Below are 21,634 nucleotides of genomic sequence, written 5' to 3' on the forward strand. Positions count from 1 at the left end.
GGTGATAGAAACTTCTCCATAAGGGAGATGAGGTCCATGCTTAACTGGTTCTTATGTACTTCAAATTCTTCACTGCCTTCTACTACAATAGACGCAGTGCATCCAGATCTGTGCAACCTTGGTGAAATATTGGGACCAGTACCTGGACCCCGCAAGTAAATTGCGGCAAAATTTCAGGCAAACATTTGGTCTGCTGATGGCATGCAAAGCACTCAAACTACTTAGATTGACTTTGCTTCCCATGTACTGGATCAGGACCCTATTTTAACACTGCCTCCAATGCTAGCTCTATCTCAGAAAGGTAACATGCCGTCTATGTGACCAAGGGAGATTTCTCTGCGACTACATTCAAATTTTTCAGACAACTGGTGGCCTTAATTCATTCATCACTGTTTGGAGCCCAAAAGTGCCAGGCTTATTCTACACCTTCGCTGTCTTCCAGTTGGAAGTGGAACTACTTTCTTTAGAAGGAGGTAGACATGAAACCCATTCATGATCAAATAGAATGGGCAATTTATCAGGATTGTGTTTCACCTCTTTTCAGAAGAAATCATTTCTGAGCTATATCTAGTGGAAAAATAATTCATTAGAAGTAGACCGTTCCAGCAGTAGTCCTAAACAAACATTTTACTGTGGTTATAGTAAATGCTACTTCATTTGGAGGATTCTGCAGACAGGAAATTTAAGACACCTTTAAAAGACTCTTTACCCTTGCAGGTCCAGCCCTGCAACCAGCTATTGCTGCAATTTCTGTTTGTCAAATCACAGCTAATTGAACTAGAACAATGAACACAGCAGGATGATGTCTTTCAGCACCAAACTCTGGTAGAACACTTATAAACTCTGTTCTCATCCTTACTTTTCTGTGTTTATGTCCTAGAACAAGTCATGACACAAATTTCCAGGATCGCGATTCCAGAATCTCATGGCTGAAATCCCGGTCAGTTGAAGCTGCCTGTAAAAGTTGCCTCACTTGTATGCCCTTTGAAGGAGAACATCTTTTTGGCGAGGCACATGACAAATTCATCAAAGATGTTACAGGAGAAAAAGGTCCTTCATCAGCAGAAGGCTCTGAAAACCCTGTTTTCAAGGGCTTCTACATATTCAAAATGTATAGCACCACACTGCTGTCCTTGGGCTCCATCTTCAAAGCCAACATTCTGCACAAGAATTGGAACGCAAAACCCACCAATTCTATTGCAAAGCCCTCTCCACAATGATGGGCTTGCCCTCACTTCTTAGAGTGGGGGGAGGGGCGTCTGTTGCAAGTTGCATTCCGCTGGTTTGTAGACATCCCGGGCCTATAAGTTCAATCAGTGGTTTTGAAGGGGTACCAGGGACATTTAGATTTACAAACTGCTCTGAACAATCTCTTGTCCCAGGGAGTGGTTGTTCCAGTATGGAGGACTAATAAAACCTCTTCACAGTACCAAACTCAAAGTACTTTTGAGTTCACAAGTCTTGCATGGAATCCTCATGGCCAGTTATTGCCTCTCAGAGACCAGGGTAATACTTGGCATCAGTACACATACAAGAAGCCTACCTCCATATGCGCATTTAGCCACCTCATAAGCCTTTTCTTTGCTTTCTGGTGGGAGACAAACCCTTCCAGTTTGTTGCAGTTCTGTTTGGCCTATCCTCTCACCCAGAGTATACCTTGTATCTGGAATATCTAGGCCTCCTCCTAGACACAGCTCAGGTAAAGGTTTTCCTTCCAAACCACCTTCATGGAACATGATAACAACAGATGCAAGGCTCGCAGCCTTGGGAGGAATGTTTCAATCTCTCAGTTAAGGGAACCTAGTCAACCAGGGAATTGGCTCTGCACCACTGTCCCTCTCCCCCGTCTTCAGAAACACCCAATCTGGATGCAGACAATGCCACATCAGCTGCCTATATCAGGGAGAACCAAAAGTCAGGCAGCTTTTAAGAAACTCTTTATCATTTCCATGATGGAAAAGCAATCTCTGTTCTTCACATTACAGGAGTGGACAACTGGAATGCGGAGTTCCTCAGTTGTCATTGCCTGCACCAAGGGGAATGGTCTTTCCATCCCGACAGCTTCAACCTTCAGGCCTCATGCACACGGGATGTTAAAATAACGTTATGAAAACACCAGTAGCTTTGCAGTGATTTTTTTGAAACTTTTTTCAGCTTTTTTCAACGTTTTTGCAATAGCGTTTTTTAGCGTTTTTTCGCATTAGCGTTTTTTAGCTTTTTTTTTTTTTTTTTTTCAATGGATCAAAACATTAAAAATGTTGGTGAGCGATGTTTTTGAGCGTTTATCAGCGTTAGAGTGTTTTTACAGTTGAAAAACGTCTCTCAGAACCCACTGGTCCTGGGTTTTTTTTACAGCTTAAAAACGCCTATGCCATTTGCAGCTCAAAAACGCCTAGGTGGGCATGAAGCCATAGACTAACATAGACAGGCGTTTTTAAGCTGCAAAAAACGCTCAAAAAAGCGGCTGTAAAAACGTCCGTGTGCATGAGGCCTTAATGTCAGAAATGGAGGACACCAGAAGTGAACATCTTGCCCTCTAGGTTCAACAAGTTACCCCTGTTTTTTTACTAAGGCCGATGATCCTCTAGCAGTGCTCTGATAATCCCATAGATTAAGGCTGGCCATATATTATACAATTTTCTTGTACAATTTTTCTTAGAAAATAAAATAGGAGGTCAAACCTAAACACTTTCAATTTGTATGCAATCCGGCGGGCTCTTGCACTACATAGTTGAAGGTACATCTAAAGGAAATTAAATAAGAAAGTTGTATAATGTATGGCCAGCTTCAGTTCAGGCCAATATATGCCTTCCCTCCAGTGTCTGAATAAACATTATATGCCTAAGACTACAGACTAAGATCCTGTGTCCTGTAATGTATAGCATTTTTGTACTCATCATAAAGTCTATTAGAGTCCATTAAGGAACACTGGTCCCACCATCTCTATATATTTATGACCATGCACTTATTAGTGTTATGCTATAAAAGATGAGGTATGCTAGTATTAGGAGGGGTTATCCTGGACTGACCTACAGTTTTGCGTTTTTTTTTTTTTTATCTGCCATTGTCTAATCCTCCTTTAAGCAGCAGTATCCTCTAACGCTTTAGGAGGTCCAGTCCAAAAAAAAAAATTTTTAAGTCTCTACAGTGGAAGTTACAGCCATACCTTAATTTTTCAAAAAAAAAAAAAAATACACAGAAAAATCTGCATTACACTTAAAACTTTAAAGCAGACAATCACTATCGATAATCTGCCTGTTAATGATATATTTTCATATCAAGTTCACTAAAAACAACATGAATTTTTATCCTTAGGTTTAAGATAAAAACGCACTTACATTCCAAGGTGTTCATCTGAGAAACTACATGCTTTTGCATGCCTATTTTGCTTATTCAAAGGCTTGGCAATTACTAATGTTTTTTTTAATTACAAAGGAGTGATTAACACTTTTGTCTGAGTGTCATCGCTGAAGTTTTTCATAGGTCAAGGTACATGCCTAGAAACCGGTAGTAAAAATACTACTAACAAACCACATCAATCAAATACATTTTGGCTGCGCGGCAACAAAATAGATACTACTTATGCACAGTAACAGCTCAATAAATCAGCTGCTAGCAGCATTAATCATATTTTAAAGCAGAGATGAATCAGAAACAGTCCATCTTTTTTAGTTATGCAGTCACAGGCAAATTATTAGTAACCCTCTAAAATTTCCCACAGAATCACAATTAAGACCCCTTTCATGTCATCAGCCGTCAGCAGTTCCATCACAAAAACTGATGAAAAAAAAAATAAATAAGTATGAAAACTGAATCATTTTACATCAGTTTATACATGGGTCTTCAGTTTTTTCAGGTCTTCAGCTTATATTAGTATACATAGGCTTTTTTTTTTTTAACCTGTCCATTTTTTTTATTGTTGAAAAAAATATTCATGGGTGACAAGAGTATAAACAAAAATTTTTTTTTGCCTAAAAACGGACAGAACAGAACTAAATGTATGACAACCATTTATGTCCCTGTAGGGATCTGCTGCCCTCTACTGTCTGTATTTGTAAATGCCTGGGCCGTGATTTATTATGTATGCACTTCCTATCTCTGGATTGTTGGGTTGAAAACCCCAGGATGAAGTGGAAAAATTCTCTTCATGGGGGCTAAGAATATGCATGCATCATACATACTAGGGGGGGGTACAACTGGGGGAATCCATAGTGGAGAAGGATCTGGGAGTTTTGATAGATCATAAGCTCAATAATAACATGCAATGCCAAGCTGCGGTTTCCAAAGCGAGCAAAGTCCTTTCTTGTATTAAGAGGTATGGACGAGAGAGAGGGAGAGAATGAATTTGCCCCTGTACAAATCATTAATAAGACCTCATCTGGAGTATGCAGTTCAGTTTTGGGCACCAGTTCTCAAAAAGGATAAAATCGGGGAACTGGAGAAAGTGCAGAGAATGGCAACCAAACTAATAAGAGGCATGGGGGAGCTCAGCTATGAGGAAAGATTAGAGGAACTGAATTTATTCTCTCTTGAGAGGAGGAGATTAGGGGAGAGATGATCAACATGTACAAATATATAAGGGGTCCATATAGTGAACTTTATGTTGTTATTCACTTTATGGTCAACCCAGAGGACAAGGGTACTCTTTACGCCTAGAGGAAAAGAGATTTCATCTCCAAATACGGAAAGGTTTCTTCACAGTAAGAGCTGTGAAAATGTGGAATAGACTCCCTCCAGAGGTGGTTCTGGCCAGCTCAGTAGATTGCTTTAAGAAAGGCCTGGATTATTTCCTAAATGCACACAATATAACTGGGTACTAACATTTATAGGTAAAGTTGATCCAGGGAAAATTAGATTGCCTCTTGGGGGTCAGGAAGGAGTTTTTTTTCCCTGCTGTAGCTAATTGGATCATGCTTAGCTGGGTTTTTTTGCCTTCCTCTGGATCAACGGTGGGTATAGGATTGGGTATATGGGATTGTTTGATATTATTATTTATTTATTTTTTATGGTTGAACTAGATGGACTTGTGTCTTTTTTCAACCTCACTATGTAACTATGTTCATGGAAAAGCTGCTGCTAAACACACACCAGAAGGGATTAATAGGCAAGAATACAGTATCTCACAAAAGTGAGTACACCCCCCATTTTTGTAAATATTTTATTATATCTTTTCATGTGACAACACTGAAGTAATTACACTTTGCTACAATGTAGTGAGTGTACAGCTTGTATAACAGTGTACATTTGTTGTCCCCTCAAAACAACAACACACAGCCATTAATGTCCGCTGACAACAAAAGTGAGTACACCCTAAGTGAAAATGTCCAAATTGGGCCCAATTTGCAATTTTCCCTCCCTGGTGTCAGGTGATTCATTAGTGTTACAAGGTCTCAGGTGTGAATGGGGAGCAGGTGTGTTAGATTTGGTGTTATCGCTCTCACTCTCTCATACTGGTCACTGGAAGTTCAACGTGGCACCTCATGGCAAAGAACTCTCTGAGGATCTGAAAAAAAAAAAAAGAATTGTTGCTGTACATAAAGATGGCCTAGGCTATAGGAAGATTGCCAAGACCCGGAAACTGAGCTGCAGCACGGTGGCCAAGACCATACATCGGTTTAACAGGACAGGTTAAACTCAGAACAGGCCTTGCCATGGTAAACCAAAGAAGTTGAGTGCACGTGCTCAGCGCCATACCCAGAGGTTGTCTTTGGGAAATTGACGTATGAGCGCTGCCAGCATTGCTGGATAGGTTGAAGGGGTGGGGGGGGGTCGGCCCGTCAGTGCTCAGGCCATATGTCACAAACTGCATCAGATTGGTCTGCATGGCTGTTATCTCAGAAGGAAGCCCCTTCTAAAGACGATGCACAAAAAAGCCTGTAAATGGTTTGCTGAAGGACAAGGGCATGAATTACTGGAACCATGTCCTGTGGTCTGACCAAGATAAACTTCTTTGGTTTAGATGGTGTCACGCGTGTGTGATAGCAACCAGGTGAGGAGTACAAAGACAAGTGTGTCTTGTCTACAGTCAAGCATGGTGGTGGTAGTAGTGTCATGGTCTGGGGCTGCATGAGTGCTGCCGGCACTGGGGAGCTACAGTTCATTGAGGGAACCATGAATGCCAACATGTACTGTGACATGCTGAAGCAGAGAATGATCCCCTCCCTTCGGAGACTGGGCCACAGGGCAGTATTTCGACACGATAACCCAAACACTTCTCCAAGACAACCACTGTCTTGCTAAAGAAGCTGAGGGCAAAGGTGATGGACTGGCCAAGCATGTCTCCAGACCTAAACCCTACTGAGCATCTGTGGGGCATCCTCAAATGGAAGGTGGAGGAGCGCAAGGTCACTAACATCCACCAGCTCCGTGATGTCATCATGGAGGAGTGGAAAAGGACTCCAGTGGCAACCTGTGAAACTCTGGTGAACTCCATGCCCAAGAGGGTTAATGCAGTGCTGGGAAATAATCGTGGCCACACAAAATATTGACACTTTGGGCCCAATTTGAATATTTTCTCCTAGGGCTGTACTCACTTTTACAGAATAATGTACAAGTGAATGTGAAAGATGACATCACTAAGGGAGGAGGTGGAATCCTTATGGGTAGAGCTCCAAAGGGATGAAGCTAAGGGGGAAATAATACTGAGGGTATGCTATAAGCCCCCTAACCTGAGGGAGGAAGGGGAGACAGATCTCCTATCACAATTTAGATTAGCAGCAAGGATGGGAAGTGTTATCATAATGGGGGATTTTAATTATCCAGACATAGACTGGACGGAGGGAACCGCGCATTCATCTAAGGCTCGCCAGTTCCTAAATGTCTTGCAGGACAATTTCATGGGTCAGATGGTAGATGCACCAACTAGAAATAAAGCGTTACTGGATCTACTGATTGCCAACAATACAGACCTGATCACGGATGTGGAAATAAGGGGCAATTCAGGTAACAGTGCTCACAGGTCAATTGGCTTCAATAAAAAAAAAAAAAAAAAATCACACAAATAGGAAACATATGGGGAATACAAAGACACTGAATTTCAAAAGAGCCAACTTCCCTAAACTACAAACCTTGCTAGAAGGCATAAATTGGGATAAAATCTTAGGAACAAATAACACAGAGGAGAGATGGGTTTGCTTTAAGAGCATATTAAAAAAGGGCATTAGCCAATGCATCCCATTGGGTAATACATTTTAAAGAGCGAACAAAAGTCGAATGTAAAAATGCATATAAAAGCAAAGGAGAAGGCCTTCAAAAATACAAGGTTGAGGGATCATCATCAGCAAGAAACTCTTTAAGTATGTAAACAGTAAAAAAGGAAGGACAGACCATATTGGTCCCATAAAGAATGAGGAAGGACATCTGATTACAAAGGATGGGGAGATGGCAAAGGTATTGACATTATTCTTCTCCTCAGTCTTCACAAGGGAATCAGGGGGCTTCAGTAACCAAAACTGCAGTGTTTATCCTCATGACACATCACATCACAAACCTCCATGGTTAACAGAGGACAGAATTAAAATTAGACCTGGGAAACTTAACATTAATAAATCTCCGGGATCAGATGGCTTGCACCCGAGGGTACTTAGGGAACTCAGTCAAGTAATTTCCAGACCATTGCTCTTAATTTTTACTGACGGTCAACGTAGCACCAATATTTAAAAAGGGCCCAAAATACATCTCTGGGAATTACAGACCAGTTAGCCTAACATCAATAGTATGTAAACTCTTGGAGAGGATGATAAGGGTCTATATACAAGATTTTAGTAATGAGAACAATGCCAAGGTGCTGCTAACAAAGCAGAATATTGGCATGCATTAAAAAGGGGTTTAATTCCAGAGATAAAATGATAATTCTTCCGCCCTAAAGACTCTGTTCCGGCCGTACCTAGAGCATGCTGTCCAGTTCTGGGCACCGGTCCTCTAGAAGGATGTACTGGAAATGGAGCGAGTACAAAGAAGGGCAACAAAGCTAATAAAGGGTCTGGAGGATATTAGTTATGAGGAAAGGTTGCGAGCACTGGACTTATTCTCTCTGGAGAAGAGATGCTTGGGAGGGGATATGATTTCAATATACAAATACCGTACTGGTGACCCCACAATAGGGATAAAACTTTTTCGCAGAAGGGAGTTTAACAAGACTCGTGGCCACTCATTAAAATTAGAAGAAAAGAGGTTTAACCTTAAACTATGTAGAGGGTTCTTTGCTGTAAGTGCGGCAAGGATGTGGAATTCCTTTCCACTGGCGGTGGTCTCAGCGGGGAGCATTGATAGTTTCAAAAAACTATTAGATAAACACCTGAACGACCACAAAATACAGGGATATACAATGTAATACTGACATATAATCACACATATAGGTTGGACTTGATGGGCTTGTGCCTTTTTTCAACCTCACCTACTATGCAAATATGTAACTTTTGTTGCCAGCGGTTTAGACATTAATGGCTGTGTGTTGAGTTATTTTGAGGGGACAGCAAATTTACACTGTTATACAAGATGTACACTCACTACTTTACATTGTAGCAAAGTGTCATTTCTTCAGTGTTGTCACATGAAAAGATGTAATAAAATATTTACAAAATGTGAGGGGTGTACTCACTTTAGTGAGATACTATATATGCAGCTCCTGTTATTTCAGTTAACCCTGTCCCTTCTGGTCTGGTATTCGATTGCCAATTTTAGCTCAGGGCTCAGTAATCAACTTAGACTAGAGCCAGGTTAGGCATCTGCTGGCCACTTCTGGTAGTTAGAGGCCCGGTGGCATGACAGATCATCCCCAGGGGCCCCTGCAATTGGACTGCAACCTTCAGCTGGAGATATCTCTATTATTAAAGTATAGCTAAAATTAGAGCCCCTGTCAGTTGTTACCACTGTCTGTACCCCGGTTAAGGAGATTCACCTTTTTTATTTAGCCTGTTTACCATTATCATTGAAAGTGAAAGTAAAATAAAATTCCAATTTTGCGTTGTCCCCAGAAAAGTAATAATAGTGGGGAAACCTTCCAATGAGGGACACTAGTTCTCGTGATCTGGGGTTCCCAAGGAATTCCTTTAATTTGCAGGGATTTCCTCTCACTTCCTGTTTGGCTATGGGTCAGTAATCGGACACAGGGGGCAAGTATATACGTGCACAATTCTACCAGGACTCTTGTTGGCCCCCTTGCTGATAGTACCTGTTTGTACATTGGATGTAAGTACTATTGGTAATCTTTTCTTATATAAAGATTGTATTTTCATACTGATGTGCATCTATATACGTATGATTGTTATATGCTGGTTGCAGTAGGTCCTCTGCTCCCAATTACTTTGATTAGATTGAAAGATAATCCAAATGGTGGAGAAAGAACCAAGGAAAACTTCAAAACAGATCCTGTCTGACTTCAAAATAAAAGTGCAACATCAAAATATCCATCACTGTCTAAATGAAAGACCCCACTTCAGAAAGACAGACTCAAAAAAGGTAGAATGAAGTTTATTAAAATAAATGTTGACATGTTCTCAATCGTTATGGGAAAATGTATTTTTGGACAGGCAAATCAAAATAAGACCCTTTTTGGAAAGTCACAGCAACTTTATGTTCACGGAAGAAAAAAACAATGCTTTTAGGGCACCATCCCTACTGTGAAACATGGTGGAGGCTTTATAATCTTTTGAAGTTGCTTTCCTGCCTCTGGCACCTGGAGCCTTGAACCTGTGCAGAGCACTAAAATATCAGGAGATTATCGCTGCATTTTGGGGCAAAACATCATGTACACTGTTGGAACGTTCTGTCCCAGTAGCAGGACATGTGTCCTCCACAAAGATAATAAACTAATCATAAGTCTTAAAAAAACAAGAATGGTTAAAAAGTAAACATTGTGCTGTTCTGAAGTGGCTTGCTATTTGAATCCAATAGAACATGGAAAGAGCTGAAACTCCCAGTTGGGAGAAGGAACCCATTAAAAGCTAAAGTAGGCCATAGACGAACCATGTATGGGCAGGCTTATTGTACCCAAGTCGATCCATCGATTGACTTGGGTACAACCAGCATGTTGGATTTTTCATGCGATTATTGCCAGCAGCTATAGCCGCTAGAAATAACCACTGTGTGTTTGTGTGCTGGGACGACTTCTCCCCCCCCCCGGAGAACACAATAGCTCCACTCGAGGGATTCCCCCATCAACACTGTGTTGGAGGAATTGAGCGACTTTCTTTCCTGCACCGAAAGAAAATTGTATCATCCATGGTTGGCTTAAGTACCTTTTCAAGAAAATAGCTTATTCAATCAAGATGCCCTAGTAGATACTACAAAACTGTGCAGCCATGTAAAATGTTCATTGATTTTATTGTCACACCTGTAGGCACTTTTGCAACCCCCCATCCCACAGAAGCCTGGACAGGGAAATGCCACTTTGTAGCTAGGATGCGAAAATGGTTAGTTTTGGCTCCTGCAATGCTGAAAGCGAGTACCTAATGGTTTTCACATCCTAGCAACAACGCAGTATGTAGGAATTGTTAACTGGAAGTTTTTCGACCAGGCTTCTGGGAAGGCCTAAATGGCCTACAGGCATTGCAGTAAAATTATTAAACATTTGACATGGCTGCACAGTTTTTATTACCTTCTAAGTACCCAAGACTGCATAGACTATTATTTGGAAAAGGTGTAATTAGCCTTTAAACCTGAGACAACTGGAGCAGTTTTCTTGGGGGAACACAATGGGGGTTATTTACTAAAGGAAAATCCACTTTGCACTGCAAGTGCACTTGAAAGTAAAGTCAATGTAAATCCGAGGGGGACATGCAAGGAAAATAAAAAACAGCATATTAGCTTGCACATGATTGGATGATAAAATCAGCAGAGCTTCCACTCATTTCAGATCTACCGCTAATGCCACGTACACACAAGCGGACTTTACGGCAGACTTTTTCCTGCGGGCTTTACGAATGAACGGACTTGCCTACACACGATCAACCAAAGTCCGACGGATTCGTACGCGATGACGTAAGACCGGACTAAAACAAGGAAGTTCATAGCCAGTAGCCAATAGCTGCCCTAGGTTCTGTTTTTGTCCGTCGGACTAGCATACAGACGAGCGGACTTTTCGACCGGACTCGAGTCCATCGGACAGATTTGAAACATGTTTCATTTCTAGGTCCGTCAAACTTTTGAGAAAAAAAAAGTCAGCTGGAGCCCACACACGATCGAATTGTCCGACGGACTCAGGTTCGCCGGACCAAGTATGCTGTAAAGTCCGGTCCTGTGTACGCGGCATTAGATTTAGAGCGACTGCACTTCAAGTGCACTTTTTAGTGCCTTTCATAAATAACCCCCATTTGTCAGGTAAGTAGTGTGGAAGTCTTATTCAGTGCTACAGAAAAGGCTTGAATGCAGTTTTTGTCTCAAAAGGGTGTGTTATTAGGGATACCAATAATTCTGTCCATGCCATTTTCATTTATTTAATCATTAATAAGAATACGTTAAAGTGAAACTCCAGGAATTACAGTCCTTTTTAAAATATGTTGATCTAAAAGGGCGTATGCCACCTTCCAGACTCTCTTTTATTTAATAGTAACATTTTTTAAATGAGCATGGGGTGTACACCTATCACTATTCTCCCGTCGCTCTTACAATTGCGCTGTTTGCCCCTCCTTTCTGCTGTCCATTCAGAAAACTTTATACTTTGAGAATGGGTTCACACAATACACAGCCTTCCATGACTGTGAATGAGAGGAGGGGTAGACAAAGCAGCTGCAGGATCAGAGACCTGAAAGTCTAGTTCCAGAGTACCAGAAGTATAGGGATCGATCGATGTTCTCCCAGTGCTCAGTAAAAGTGTAATTGTAGGGAAGTATAAAGTAAACAAAAGAGAAAGGTGTACAAGGCATACACTGTGTTGGACTTAACTCGTTATAAACCAGCATATTTTTTAAAAGACTGCAATAAACTCAAAAGCAAAAACAGTGAGGCTCAATTACTAAAGGAGAGTTGAGTTCACTGAAATTGAGCGAATATTCATTTCAAATTTTCAATCAAGTGAAAAGGAAATTCCTGTTCACTTTAAATACCAAATCTTTGCAGATAAAATAAGTATATACTGTAAATAGGAATTTTTACATGATTAGACATTTAGTGATAATGATCTAAATTTATTTTATTTTGTGTGGATTATCAAATCAGTCTCAAAGTGTTTGCTCTATAGACTATGGAATAAAAAAAAATTGAGGGGTCCCAATACTTTTGGTTGTGACTGGATCCTTACGGTCCCATAGAAATCCCAACAAAGAATTGTATATGGAATTAGCAATATAATTACAATGTACATTTTTACATTTTCCCAACAACTAAACTTCCAACACTCACCATTCAAGAAAGTCTCAAGGCTGAATAGTTTGATTCTCTTCTCCCTTTCTATAGGGTTGGGTCCACCTACATTAGGGGCACATGGCCCCGACCAGAAGACTTTGCACTGACACAAGCGAATGGCGTATATATCCTGGCCTTGTAGGCAAAGGATCAGCCCCCGGTCCATTACATCCAGAAGATGGTTAGTGTAGAACTTCTGTTTCTCATTACTAATCTCATCTGTTCCAGGAAATCGAACTTGTTCCAGTGTAGTTGGGCCAAACAGCTCCACTTGCTCTGGGGTTGGCGCAAGGTTACTATAGAAAAGTCGGCAGCCATGAGGGTTACTAACAGTCAACATCCCAACTTGCTTCCCTCTATATAGAAACTTTATTTCCAGGTCAGTCACTGCAACAGAAACAATAGTAAGGAAAAAAGTAATACAAAACATATCTGTGTTTATTGTATAGCTGTACAGTCATTGTTGATGGAAAAAGAACAGGGATGCATAAAAATAGAAATAAGTGAAGCATCACCACTCTGTAAGCTGCTTGTAAAGCCAGCCATAGACAGTGCTATTTTCTTTCCTGCAACCAAGGGTTGCTCAATTCCCCCATCAACACGGTCAGTGCTAATGGGGGAAATCCCTCCCGTGGAGCCATTGTGTTCACCCGCCGTTCTCTTGGAGATAACACTCTGGGGTTGGTTTACTAAAACTGGAGGGTGCAAAATCTGGTGCGGCTGTGCATGGTAGCCAATCAGCTTCTAAGTTCAGCTGTTCAATTAAGCTTTGACAAAAAAACCTGGAAGCCGAATGGTTTCTATACAGACAAACAACAGATTTTGCACTCTCCAGTTTTCGTAAATCAACTCCACACAGTGATTGCTGCTAGCGGCTATAGCCACTGGAAATAATGCCATGAAAAATCAGAAAGGCTGATTGTACCCAAGTTTATGAATCAATCAACTTGGGTCCAATCAGCCTGCCCATACTTGGTTCAAATCTCAGGCCGTCTATGGCCAGCGTAAGGCTATTCCTGTCATTTTAGCTGAACATACAGACATAGTCAATTGTCCTATAGAAGGAGGATGATGTCTTTGAGTGACAACCTGAAGCCGGAAGAATGAGATACAAAGTTATATGACAAATCAGTCAGCCTTGTTATAATTGTTCAGATCAATTTTTCACACGAAAACAAGACTTCATCTGGTTGAGGTGGAGATTGTGACACCATCCGCACCCCTTTCCACTTCAGCAAATCTGAAGAAACCTTGGATTCATAGGCTTTAGGGTATGCTGAAGTGGCCTTACAATATTTCAATGCTATCATGTCTTTTAGCCTGCTTTAAATGCATTGCAGCTTAATAAATAATGGCCAGTATAGACGGACTTCTGCTGTACTTACATGGCAGCATCTGTGGACTAATAAGTAAGCCTGGAATCCCCTGCTCAACAGGTGTAGGCATTACTCCTGGTATAGGAAGCTCTGCATTCTGTGTGGTCTCCAGACCTGTTGGGGCAACCAGCTCTGGATGGGACATTACTACAGGTTGTGGTGACAGCTCCACACCAGGGTAGGTTACAGGAGATGCTGAGGGCACAGAATCAGCTATTGCAAGGTTGGACTGTATAAGATTTGTACAGGGATTAAACACAGGTTCAGTCTTGGGCCAGGTATAAGGAGGAGGTGCATCTGAAAACAAAATTTCACAGAACAGATGTTAGAGAAAAAAATACAAATATCTAACCAATCATATATCAGGATGGTACTGCTATTTTCTATTTTCTTTGTGGACTTAGCCTTTACAATCTGCCATTCCAAATGTGCTAAAAATATGATAAATGTAGAAGATCTCTCTTTTTTTCGCGCTCTCTCGATCTCTAGATCGATCTATCTATATAGTCCCACCTATGTTGTATTTTTCTGATACTGCATTGAACTGCATTAGGTTATTCATGTTCTAATGTATACTGACATCTATCAGTAGTTCAGCACAACTACAACTTGCTTATTTTCTGGATTTGGTATCCCCCTCTGTTCTTCTCTCTTGTTTAGTGCTAGTTAGTTCAGTCCTAGCTAAACTCCATGTTCTCTCAGTCAGCATTAGTCATTGCTGGGATAAGGTATACATCAAAAGACTAGAAACACATCTTTACTGCACATCAAAAGACTGAAAACACATTTTTTTTTACTGTAAGTAAGATCCTTCGCGCTATCAAAGTGAATATATGCTAATCTGATAAGTTGCAGCTAGATCTAAAGTGTATGAATGCACTTAAATGGTATAAAGCAAATAATGATCGGCGCAGCTTGATGAATATTTCATATATATCATCAAGCTGCGCTGATCATTATTTGCTTTATTCTCTTTACTGTGCTTATCTGAAGTAAAATTGTATTGGATTCAACTTCTTTAACTTAATGACGAGTTATGCTACTGGTGGATGCTGCAAGTGCCCACAAAAGACAGGGTCTAAGGAGGTATGTCATTGCATATATTGACATTTGAAACAGAAAAAAATATATACACTCACCTGTCACTTTATTAGGTACACTTGGTTATTTGCTTGGTAACACAAATTGCTAAATCAGCCTATCGCATGACAGCAACTCAACTGGTCATTAGCCTAGGCTTATGACATCATGCACAGCTCTCTCTCTCACTCTGGTGAGAGTTTGCCAGGAAGGGAGGGGGATGAGTCATAAGAGGGCCAATGAGAGCGGCAGAGCTGGGAGGTGTGCATCTGTGTCTGTAAATCCAGGAAGTGAACAGGGAGCAGCTTCAGCTGCCCACAGTTCAAATGGATGCAGCCAGACTCAGTGGAGGGAGATTTCTGCAGCATATTTGGCAAGTACAGAAGCATAGTATATATATAAAAAAATATGCAAAGTGGTTGGAGGGAAGCTTCAGAATGGCAAAGATGTTTATTACAAATTATGTGAGCAGACTGCAGTTCTTCTTTAAGTGACTTTGAACATGACATGGTTGCTGGTGCCAGATGGGCTGATCTGAGCATTTTAAAAACTGCTGATCTACTGGGATTTTCATGCACAACCATCTCTAGGGTTTACAGAAAATGGTCAGAAAAAGAGAAAATATCCAGTGAGCGGCAGTTGTGTGGATGAAAATGCCTTGCTAATGTCAGAGGAGAATGGGCATACTGGTGCCACTCCTGTCAGCTAAGAACAGGAAACTAAGACTACAATTTGCATAGGCTCACCAAAATTGGACAATAGAAGATTGGAAAAATGTTGCCTGGTCTGATGAGTCTCGATTTCAGCTGCGACATTCAGATGGTAGGGTCAGAATTTGGCGTAAGCAACATAAAAGCATGGATCCACCCTGCCTTGTATCAATGGTTCAGGCTGGTGGTGGTGGTGTAATGGTGTGGGGGATATTTTCTTGGCACGCTTTGAGCCCCTTAGTACCAATTAAGCCTCATTTAACCCTTTCGTTGCCAGATCTTTTTTTTTGCGCACATTTAAAAAAATTATTTTAGACCTGAAGATTAGACAAAATCCACAAACATTATATATTTTCTGAAAGAAGACACCCTAGAGAATAAAATAGTGGTAGTTCCAATTTTATAAGTCACATGATATTACCATGAAGGTAATTTTAGGTCAAAACAAATACAATAAATTACCCAAATTTTTAGTAAAATATAAAATACAAGGTTACGCCGAGTAAATAGATGCCCAACATGCCAAACCTTAAATTTTTATGCGCCCGTGAAATGGCATCAAAATTCAGGGCCCTATATTATTTGGGGTGGGGGGTGGGGGGGGGGGATTTTATGTGCTTGGGTGTAACAATTTTTTTGCAAAAAAAAAAAAACACACAACATTTCTTTTTACTTAACTCCCCCCCCCACCCCCCATCACATAGGGGGACAAACAGTCCCCTAGTCCCCTATGTGATGTTTTTTTGGTGACAGGTTCTCTTTATTGAGATATGCACCCCCACGTCTCCCTCGTACTCCACTGAATGTTTTCTAATGCAGATCGCATTGCAAAACATGATTTCCCGGCTGAGCTAACTGGGGGACACTGAGAGCTTGACCCAGAAGTGACATTGATTTCCGGGTCACAAGAAGAAGGGGAGGAGAGCGGATGTGTGTCCGCTCTTCTCCTTCCCCTCCAGCTGCCGTCACCTTCCATGGCGCTCCCAGGCCTGCAGATAGGCAAGCGGAGCCTGGTAAGCATGGCGGGGTGGGAGCGCCAGTACTGAGGGTGTGTGAGAGCAATTGGGCGGCAGCACCACCTCCCAAATGCTCTCCTGCCTGTCAGTTTCACACACAATCCCGGTGGCTGCAGCCACCGGATTGTGTGCAATACCCGCCTCTGTCAGGTCCGATCGATGTATGGACCTGGCAGCGAAAGGGTTAAATGCCACGGCCTACCTGAGTATTGTTGCTGACCATGTCCATCCCTTTATGACTAGTGTACCTTCTGATGGCTACTTCCAGCAGGATATGTCATAAAGCTCAAATCATCTCACCACTGGTTTCTTGAACATGACAATGAGTTCACTGTACTCCAATGGCCTCCACAGTCACCAGATCTCAATCCAATAGAGCACCTTTGGGATGTGGTGGAACGGGAGATTCGCATCATGGATGTGCAGCTGACAAATCTGCAGCAACTGCGTGATGCTATCATGTCAATATGGACCAAAATCTCTGAGGAATGTTTCCAATACCTTCTTGAATCTATGCCACAAAGAATTAAGGCAGTTCTGAAGGCAAAAGGGGGGTCCAACCCGGTACTAGCAAGGTGTACCTAATAAAGTGGCCGGTGAGTGTATATACACAATACCATCAAAAGACCAGGAAGAGTATATACTCACCTTGAATTTCAAGCATTGGGAACATGTGGCTGATCTGCAGAGAAAATATATAGTTATAAATAACATTCATAGTAACCCCCATGTCTTAGGTGTCAAAATAAAATATGGTTAATTAATATCATAAGGTTCTAAACTGAAAAATGCCAGAAACCCCGTATACACCCAATAACAAATCAATGGTATTGCTCAATGCTGATGTAGAGACCGTGCCTTAAGCAAAAAAGTGTTACTACTTGTAGTTTAATTCTACGTGAGACTTGTATAGCTAGGCTGTTTACATTTCTGTGCTCTGCAGGTGTTCATAAACTATGGATATTAATTACGTCTGTCTTCTACTCTTGTGGAAGCTTCAGTAGTCAGAGTATAAAAAGTCAACTGAGTCATAAATATGTATCCAGCTAATCACTAAAACAAAGAACTTCTAACACAGCTACTGCTGGGCAGGGCCCAAGGGGGAAAGAACACTGCGCCAAACATTTTTCACCTTTCTTCGGCTCGTACCACCGTAAAGGAGGCGGACTGCAAATCCAGAAACATTTTCTAAATCTTCTAGAATATTGTTAAGAGTGTATGGGTAACTTTCTGCACCTAAAGGACTGTTGTCAGATTTTCGTATCGTGTGTACACAAGTCCATCACACAAAAGTTCAAAGTACAGACGGAGACAGAAGTACAGTTAAATCACTTGTTTAATAATAACATTTAAAAGGCCCAGGGTACACATAAAATCCAGTGCTTCAAAAATAGTAAGTTCCTCTGAAGGACAGAGAGGTCAGGTCCTTGAAAGGGAAGGAGAGGGGGAATGCTGAGGGGTACCAGGTACCACAAGGGGTTCAACAGTATCCAAGAATGCAGAATTTTCCTGAAGAAATGTGTGTAAATTTGGATGGTGTACAACTCCTGAAGCCAAGTCCCCACATGAACAAAGTATTACAGGGTGCTTGCAACTCAGGATAACCTGTTAAGATGATGAAGTCAAGCTGAAGGAGATAAAGTAGCACAAGAAAAAAATATTGGAGGCAGCTGAAGGAGATGCCAAGCACAAGGGGATAGCATGTGGGCTAATGGAATATCCTGAGCACCAAAATGCCAAGGAGGCAAACTTCTTAAGGACTGTCCAGATGTACAAGGGAGGAGGCCAAGGCCGTGAGGTTACTGCACTGCCATTGACCATCAATTCCCTTTGGAAATGTCGGGGGTCGCACTTAAGGCCCTTTATAATTTTCATGTTTACTACCACTGCCTAGCCGATTGCACACAACACCAAATATGCAATCAGTTTGGTAGTATTTTTTTGTATACAGTAATTGCTACTGTAAGTCCAGCATCAGTGATGTCTGGCCGCTCTCCACACTATGTTAGTATAATAAAGCATGCTTACTTCTTTCTCATCATCGCTTATAGGTTCATCAGGCAAGGCCTCCACAGGTAAAGAATCTAAAATACAACACAAACAGAAATAGGGCTTCAAACATTATACAGGCCTTGGCAACTCACTTATTTAAATTGCATTATAATTAGAATTGAATTAATTTGTAAATAAACATGACCTTTTGTAAGAATAAATTGCTATACAATGTCAGGCAGAACGTAAAAATCTAATATAATGTAAAGTATTACATAGTTATGTTATTCTAGACATACAAATATGATGGAGTACACCACTAAAATAAGGAAAGACTATACTTATCCTTAGCTACATACCGAAATCTGATATAACAAAAAAATAAATAAATTGTGAAATGAAAACCAGCATATCCAAAATGGCGATAAAGATAGAGTGATGTATATACCATACTCAAAGAATTGAAATTAAAACAAAAAAGAATCATACAGACAAGAATGCAGTGCAAATATAAAATGTACTTTAAAAGCAAATAAAAAAATGCAAAATATAAAGGATAATATGCATACTAGATAAACAAACTGAATGCAGGAAAGTGAAAAGAGTAAAAAAAAAAAAAAAAAAAAGTCAATGTTTTGACTACAGTCTTTCTCAAGATGCCTACCACAAATTGGACCAAGAGATGATCGGCACTCAAACCGGCTGATTAAGGTCAGATTGGGGGAAAAAAACTATGGGCACTTTGCAATCTACACAGACGTTGAAGAGGAAGAATTATTTTTCCGGCTTAGATTTTCCCATCTGATCACAAGATACAGCCGGTGTGTACCAATTTTTCATGTCATTGTCATGATCGTGCTAAAGTATGAAAATTCACTAGTCACAACTTCTGACAACTGTGTTAACAGAGATATTATGTATATCTGAAATGCTGATAGCACTTTACTTCCTTAACTTTTTTTGTTGTCTATGCTGTATAATTTTGAGAAACAACTTTTTACAGCATATTTCCTTTTTTTAATATACAGGTATATAACTGATTTATTTATTTTTTTTTTTTTTTTTTGTAGCTAAATGTATTTTTTAGCTGTACCTTCAATATGCCCAGAAAGGTCACATAGCTTGTAGATCTTGAAGGGTTGCATAGGGGTTTCCTTAGTGCCATCATACAACAATTTAAACTCTCGACTCTTGTTTAGAGCACAGCGCAAATTTGCCTTCCACTTTGCAGGGTCAGGTTCATCTATCCCCTCTTGGTATTTGCCCGTTTCCTTTGCCCAGGCCTGTAAAAAAAAAAAAAAAAAAGGAAGAAAACCTGTTCATTATGTCCTATAGCTCCAGTGCTCAAGTAATAGGGCACTCCCTATGATACCCATAGATGATAGACAGAGTATGTCTGTCCAACAGGAAACAATTTACCACCAAAAGATCCCCCCTTTCTTTCCTTAGAGTCAAATTATAGTTCTATGGCTCGTCATAATGTACATGTATTCAAAGCATAATTACCGATTATGGCAGACGCACCTATTTCCCCCCTTCTCCAGCACTGACAGATCAAAGATCAGACTGATCCAACACGAAAGTTGTATTACTTCCGATCCGACTTCCATGCAACTACAATGAACAGGATCTGACTTTCATCCGATCATACCAGGCCCTTTGAGTCTGGTATGAATCTTGAGGGGGAAACTCCCACACCAAAAAAAAGAAAAAAAAAAAACGGTCCAAAGATCCATACCAGACCCTTATCCAAGCATGCAGCCCGGCAGGTCAGGAAAGGGGGGGGGGGGGGTAACGATCCCCACAACCCACGGTTGTCGGGAAAAGGCCCTTGTCCCCATCAACATGGGGAAAAAGTGCTTTGGGGCCACATGCCCCCCATGTTGACCGGCCCTTACTGTCTCCTCTTGCTTTATCCACTACTACTACCACCATCTTCTCCGGGTCTTCCAGGTTTCTTGTCACTTCTCTTTGTCAATTGTCAACTGGGTGGCTACTGATATTGTTCTTTGGCACGCATGCAGGAGTTACTTCATTCCGGCTCGATTTTTGCCATCCTACAGATGCCACAACGTGGGGTGTATACTTTACTGCAGATGTACCAAAAGAATTGAACACTCTTTTAAAAATTGCTAGGACAAGATTTTTATTTTATTTTTTATAACAGACTTGCAAATTCAGCAAAAAATCTCCATCCCCTAGAAATTGTATGTTTTCACTAAAGTTTAGCTTTGAAGTGTTTTCATTTTCAACAGAGAACAGTTTAGAATCCTTGACAACTTTCTTTTGCGGTCTATATTCCCACTTCACAGATTGACCCTCTCTATTTGTCTTGGTGACGACTGTCAATAGTATATTAAAGTGAGTGAAAATCCAAGATTGTTAATTGTCACCAGTATGGGAAAAGGGGAAATCCTCCTGTTCCAGTGTTTCCTGTCTAAGAGGGGACTTGCCTTACTTTGGAAAAATGTTAATTTCACTTCCTGTTGTGTTTACAGTACAGGAAGTGATGGGAAAATCTTTAGAATGAGATATAAAAATGGAAAAATAATAAAACACGTAATTCCATTTATGTCAGACATGCTGTTGCTGTTTTCAGTCAGACTGAGTGGCAATTTCAGGCCTATGTGTACCTTGCATATAGTTATGGCGGACAGTCTTCGAGAAAAATAATGAAAGGTTAGAAAAACATTAGCCAATCACGATTGTTTCTTCTGAGTTAAGTCCATGTTAGTGGGCTGTGAGGTTCATAATACTGTAGCAAGTCAGCCCAAGAGACTTCTAAAGACAGCAACATGTACATGGACTGTGTATGGGTAGCTCACCACTTTGAGCACCTTAATGCCCAGTGAAACTATACTAACCTCCAGTGGTGTGATGTCCAGGAACTCCCTGCCAACAACTGACATCTTCTTCTCAGGCTTCTTCCAGATTTTCGATGCGCGGCCGCTTAAATTAGCCAAGCTGAGATGACGTCACACTTGAGCATGTGTGGGAGTTCATTCATCTCAAAATTATATACAGTATACACTGTGTGTATAGTGCAGAGGGGCAGCTAAGAAACTTTTATGCAGAACAGACATATTAGGTCTCTTCTGTATTAAAAGGGGAAGTATGG

At 40.9% G+C, this 21,634-nt stretch overlaps 1 protein-coding gene across 3 annotated transcripts in view; it reads right to left on the reverse strand.

Annotated features, from left to right (window-relative positions):
- The window catches only part of IRF5 (interferon regulatory factor 5), a 73,862-nt gene that overhangs the window by 14,885 nt on the left and 37,343 nt on the right, over positions 1-21,634 (reverse strand). For 2 of the 3 annotated variants that reach the window (XM_073619322.1, XM_073619323.1), the window contains exons 3-7: positions 19,610-19,799; positions 18,553-18,608; positions 17,173-17,206; positions 13,728-14,015; positions 12,340-12,729 (exon numbers count right to left, since the gene is read on the reverse strand). In XM_073619322.1, the coding sequence (XP_073475423.1) occupies positions 12,340-12,729; positions 13,728-14,015; positions 17,173-17,206; positions 18,553-18,608; positions 19,610-19,799 (958 nt within the window). Of the gene's footprint in view, positions 1-5,357; positions 5,504-12,339; positions 12,730-13,727; positions 14,016-17,172; positions 17,207-18,552; positions 18,609-19,609; positions 19,800-21,634 lie in introns of those variants that run through there. The other variant, XM_073619324.1, reaches the window with a different exon arrangement.

This window comes from Aquarana catesbeiana, linkage group LG03 (assembly GCF_042186555.1).
Source record: "Aquarana catesbeiana isolate 2022-GZ linkage group LG03, ASM4218655v1, whole genome shotgun sequence".
In the NCBI taxonomy this organism is placed as follows: domain Eukaryota; kingdom Metazoa; phylum Chordata; class Amphibia; order Anura; family Ranidae; genus Aquarana; species Aquarana catesbeiana.